The sequence below is a fragment of the Condylura cristata genome, unplaced genomic scaffold (assembly GCF_000260355.1).
Source record: "Condylura cristata isolate star-nosed mole 26May11 unplaced genomic scaffold, ConCri1.0 scaffold00030, whole genome shotgun sequence".
Classification (NCBI taxonomy): domain Eukaryota; kingdom Metazoa; phylum Chordata; class Mammalia; order Eulipotyphla; family Talpidae; genus Condylura; species Condylura cristata.
Window position 1 is genome coordinate 17,839,924 of NW_004567131.1, and position 5,568 is coordinate 17,845,491.

Here is a 5,568-nt window from a genome sequence, read left to right on the forward strand (position 1 = left end):
AAAAAAAAAAAAAAGACTGAGCGAAGACTGATGCGACTCTAGAAGGCAATCCAACAGTCTTAGCCTGTCTAGTTAACAGAACGGAGAATTCAGTTTCAAATGCCAAGTCTCACAAATGTAGGTGGAGCACTTCCCCAGAGAAAGGTTTTCCCCTCTACAGAAAAGGTGCAGTAATTCAGTGAGGGAGTATATATGTGAAGCCACCCAGAAGCTTCGCCTAAGAATGTTCTTCAGCATATAAGTGGAAATAAGGTAAGAACCACACTATAACTCCTATCAACTCTCCCTAACTTGGTCATTCCAACACCTGGTCATTCTGAGTATGTTACTATTCACTCTAGAAACAAGTGACATACTGTTTCCTTTTAGGTTTTAATTAAACTACAGAACTAAAAATTAAGTTGCTGAACGTTAGCTTTAAATGCTCTTAATTTGGATAATCTTTGAATATAAACGCTTTGGTTTGTAACTATTTAAGTTTTATTTATAACTAGAGAGTTTAGCTGATGACCAGAGGAGTTCCTAGGGCTGAAGAGCAGCTCACTTACCTGCACCTTCTTTCACAAACTCGACACCATCTTCTAGAATCAGGCTAGCCAACAGGATAGCTGCTGGCCACATGGTTCTCAAGCAGATGAAATGTGATTATTCTAAATTGCAAGGTGCTTTCAGTATAAAATACACACCAGATTTCTTTCAGCTGCTACCAGGATAACCAAAATCTCATCAGGAATGTTTTAGATTAGTTGTGTGTTGAAATGACATTTTTAACATATTGGGTTAAATAAAATATATTAGAATTAATCTCATCTGTCCTGTTGCTTTGTTTTCAATGTGACTACTTGAAAATTACACACCATGTTATATTTCTTTCAGTCACCATGAACCATGGTGATTGGTGAACAAATCACAAATTTCAAGATATATAGGAGGTGAATCTGAGGCCATGAAAAACTAATATAGCAAATGAAAAAAGAGCCGCTAGTCTAGGCAGAGAGCAAGAAGGAACAAAGGAAAATGTCAGGGGATAGAGGAAGTCTTAAATGTTAGACCAGCAGTGTATGTTTTAATGATCAGTAAGTGATGGGAACTCTAGGTGGTTTTCAGTAAGAATGAAGCCATCCATCAGGAGAAATTACCCACACATCACACTACCACCATGGCCAGCAGCAATCAATACCTGAAAGGCTGAAGTACCAGGTAAAAGTTGTACCAAGTTTTAAGATACACTTATTTTAACATTTCTTTAGTCAGAAAACATCTTTAAAAAGCATACATTCAAAAACTGCTACCATTCACTCTTCAATTAATACCATTTCAGAAAAAAGAAAAAAGCAGGTGAATCTGTATCTATATATAGACACACATGTACTGTGAATGTGGGTTCTGACACACATGCCTATACTTTGTGATACCCAACAATTAGATACAACTTTATTATCCCATTTTACAAAGTAGGAAATGAGGCTTGTGGTTAAGCAATGTGCAAAAATCAAGTGATGCCAGGATGTGACTACAAATAGGACTTGAAAGGCAAAGCTCAGCCATCAACATATACTACTGCTGCAGGAGATTTTAGTTCTATGCTTCCCTCAGCATCCAACTGCTCACAGCCAGGGGTCCATCAAGGTGGGGGGGGGGGACTGCCATGAATGTAAAATTTGGTGGGGGTGCACTTTCCCCGCAAAGGGTCAGTTTTCACTCACATCTCAAAAGCTACCTGTGACCAGACTCCTGTGCCTCTGTGTTCTTACACCTGCTTTTTCCTGCCTTTCTTGTGCAGTCAGGCATCCATCCCCCTTTGCCACACTAAGTTACCGCTGGCGTATCCTCCTCCTGTTTCTAACACATAGGTTTAGAAACCAGATGGCATGCAGTATGGCAGGTGGAGGAAGTCCAAGATGGAGAGTCCAGACCCTGACCCTGCCCTGCCCGAGCGACACTGAGCAGGTTCCCGGCCTTCCTGAGGGCCGTGGAGCTGCTGCAGAGACCAACAATAACCCAGCCCACTATCAAAGGGTTCAACAATATGAGCACAGCATGGCCAAGGGGTCAGTGAGCACGCCACCAGGTCAACAGGGGGCACTGTAAGAGAAATGATCCTTTCAGCGGTGAAGTTTTTAATTGCACACTTTTTTGCCGGTGTTGTAGTTTCTTTTTCCTGGCTGTTATTTAAGAGCTTTGGAAGTGGACCTCCAATCCAACTCGTCCGTGTGCTATTTCTCTATAGTTTGGACACCAACTAGAAGAGTAAGTGCTTCAAACTGTGGAGCTGTGGAGCTGTGCAGGCCCTAGAGGTGGGCGAGTTTTCTTCTCGCTAACCAAATCAACTGCTTTGAATGTCAGAGGAGAAAGAGCTCAGAACCCAGGTTGCAAGATTAAGTCTTCACAATAAACAAAGAAGCAAAAGAAATGAATAAAAACATTATGTAAAAAATGTGATCAAGTCACACACTAACTACAAAACATCCAAGCCCCTGGAATGCACAGCAAAAAAAAAAAAAAAAACGCAAAAGGCAAAGTTATCATGGTCCCGCATAACAGACCATACAAGAAAACCAAACAGCCTGGAATTTCTGGTTTCTATGTTTGGGAAAAGGCAAACCACTAATGACATCCAAAATTTAGTACAAAAATACAAAGCTTCGTTCCAGATGCTGTTCTAGATTGCACACAGTCCCCTCTCCATCTGTGTGGGAATAGTTTCCTTTCTCTCCTCCCCACAAGCACTTTCCAAACATTACATACTGTGGAGGAACCCCCAAATTACCCCAACCCAGGCACTGTTTTCAAAGTACTGCATAAGGATGCTTAAGCGCCACAAAATTAAGTGTTTTAAGGAGAATTTTAGGATAAAGGAGTTTCTGCGTAATCCTCAACTATCCAAAAAATTAAATAAAAACTGCTTTCACTGTCTTATAACTGTCCACATCACATACTTGTTTTCCAATTACTTCCTTCAAATAACTTATAATAATGTAACTCTGCTTTGCTCTTTGTATTCTCATGGAAAAAAAAAATTTTAAATAAAAGGCAACATGGGAGGAGAGAAATCTGGTTTTTGACTCACTGACTTCACTGTAGGTCAAGATGCTTTACTGGGAAAAGCTTCAAGGAAATGTGGTTCACATACCAAGTCTTGGCATAACTGCTCCCAGAAACTGCTCATCTTCTTGGAAGTGGTTCTCCTGTAAGGATTCCAACAATTTCTGCAGGACATCTTGGGGCACTTTGCAGCCTGTGCCCTTGAGTTCAGTGAATCTGGTTAGCCGAAAGCTCTTGTCCAATTCATAACTTTCCGGGTTAAAGGACTCCCGCGTAGACATGGTTCTTGGGTGCACACACCTCAAGGCTGACTCCTCCCTTCCTTCTCTAGTCAGCTGGTTACTTTATAGATCCACCTGGGTGCACCAAAACACAAAGACACCATTAAAAGAATTCTCAAGAGTACCTCCCAGGTTCCAAAGGACTCCATGACAGTAAAAAGTACATGTGAGAAAAACTGCCATCACTAAGCCCACTAGGTAAGGGCAGTTTAGGGCCACAACAGTTCCTCACAGTGATATATAATCAGAACAAGCCATTTTAAAACATGACTATACCATTATAGATATCTTCTAGGAAGATCTGATGTCTGGAGTGTTGTTATAATGGAGAGTCCAGGGGCAAGGAGGAAGTCCTCCTCTGAAGAAGGAAGGGTGACCAGCAGCTGACATGAATGACACAGAACCCAAAGTTTCTTTTAGGCACTTCATCTGTCAACCTGGAAGGACTATGTGTAGAAATTAGACCTGGTAAAGTGAATTTTCTGGATAATCTTTTTTTTTTTGCATAGAACTGGGGTGCAGGCCAGAGGTATGGGGCGGTAGGAGAATTCACCAGAGACAGAGTGGGAATTAGAACAGACAGATCCACTAACAAAACAACCTTTTAATTTCTTTCGCTAGTTCATAATAGAACCAAAAAAAGCTAATAAAATTGTGCGGTATAGTGGGGGAAATGACATGGATGGAAATTAATTCTTCATGATGCTAAATCCCATTTTAGAAAAAACTTTTTTCACTCTGACCCAAAAGTATTCAAGATTCAAAACTAATAGGAAGCCTCACTAAAGAATACAACTTAAAAACTAGAATGGCTTTAACACAGCAAGGTTCATTTTCTTCAAGTGAGCAGTGGAAAATTCTCTGATGTTTTAATGCAGTGTTACTTCCTAGAAAGCAAACATCCCGCCCAGCAAACTAGCACACACACATCATTGACAAACTATGTTAATGCTCATTGCTTTTCACTGCAGAACTGTACTAAATTACTAGCATTTATGCTTACTTGGTACCACCAGAAGTTTCTGGAATGAGTTCTTCTAAGGTTTAAGTTATTAGGGCTCAACCAAAAACTTAACACATGCTCCTTCGGGTGTATAAACCTCCAGAATGATACTTTATTGGGCATGGAATTACAGATGCCCCAAATTTTAGGGTCAGTTTCCCCTATAAAATTTATGACTAAAAACAATTCCCATTTCTAGTTTTCAGGCCCTTGGGAAGCACATCACTCATTTAAAATAAATCTCACAAAGCCTGAATTTGGGCAGTAATCCAAACTGTCTTCACCAAAAGCATATTTGGGATGAGCAATGGTTTTTGTTTGAAACCTACAACGGTAGAGGAGTAAACCTTCCAAAATAGCAATAACACAATGTGAGTAAAGAGAGGGCAGCAGGAGAGCAAACCAAGTTACCCAGATGGGCGGTTTGAAGCCATTTTAAAGTTAGGAAAAATCTAAAAGCACTCAGACTTGGAGGGATTTGGAACAAAAACAAGAGTCCTTTCCTTCCCAAATGCCTCCCGTTCAACATCGCCTCACTCTTACCAGGAAAATAAAATCCAACTCTCTAAGCATTCAGTTATTTTTCTACTTCCAACCCGCATGCAAAAAAGGGAGGAAAACAAACCGCGGAGGGGAATTTGGAGGACTAATTTCCTTTTAAACCTATTTCCCCAAATTTCTGTAGAGAAAAAAAGCTTAAAACATCTAAGCCCATAAAGCACTCAGGAGTTTTAAAATTCCAAATGGAACGAAGACGACAAGTCTTCGAACCGCAGAGAAATAAATTCATACATATTTGGACTGGGGGTGTGGGGTGCGTGGGGTGCGGTGGGCTGGAGGGGTGATGATAAGGTGGGTGCCCGGGATAGGAGTTCTCCGCGACCCACTGTAGTAAATCTGCATAACAAGAGAATCTACTCCAACCTAAGAGCCGCACGTTTACACCTTTAAACAATGACATGAATATTTAAAGAGCACGGTTAACCCTTTGCTTTTCGGTCACGTTTAAATTTTTTTAAACGTGTGCGCACACAGGCGCTCAGCTGGGGGAGCACGGTAAGTGGGGGTGGGAGGAGGTGCAGCCCCAGCCCGGTACCTACCTACCCCCAAGCCCCTAAGCCCAGAGAATAAACAAAGGGGTGGACACCGCGACCGGGGCATAGGGGCCAGGTGCCCGCCATGAAGCACACGTCGAGGCGGCCGGAGCGCGGACGGCGAACTCGGGGACACCTTAAATCT

General features: G+C 41.7%; 1 protein-coding gene across 7 annotated transcripts in view; it reads right to left on the reverse strand.

Moving 5' to 3' along the window:
* The window catches only part of SEPHS1 (selenophosphate synthetase 1), a 21,297-nt gene that overhangs the window by 14,750 nt on the left and 979 nt on the right, over window positions 1–5,568 (reverse strand). Inside the window, exons 1-3 of one of the 7 annotated variants that reach the window (XM_012731399.1) lie at window positions 5,434–5,562; window positions 3,603–3,772; window positions 3,134–3,401 (exon numbers count right to left, since the gene is read on the reverse strand). In XM_012731399.1, coding sequence (XP_012586853.1) covers window positions 3,134–3,326 — 193 coding nt within the window. In that variant the 5' untranslated portion in view covers window positions 3,327–3,401; window positions 3,603–3,772; window positions 5,434–5,562. The other 6 variants (XM_012731401.1, XM_012731398.1, XM_012731400.1 and 3 more) reach the window with 6 other exon arrangements.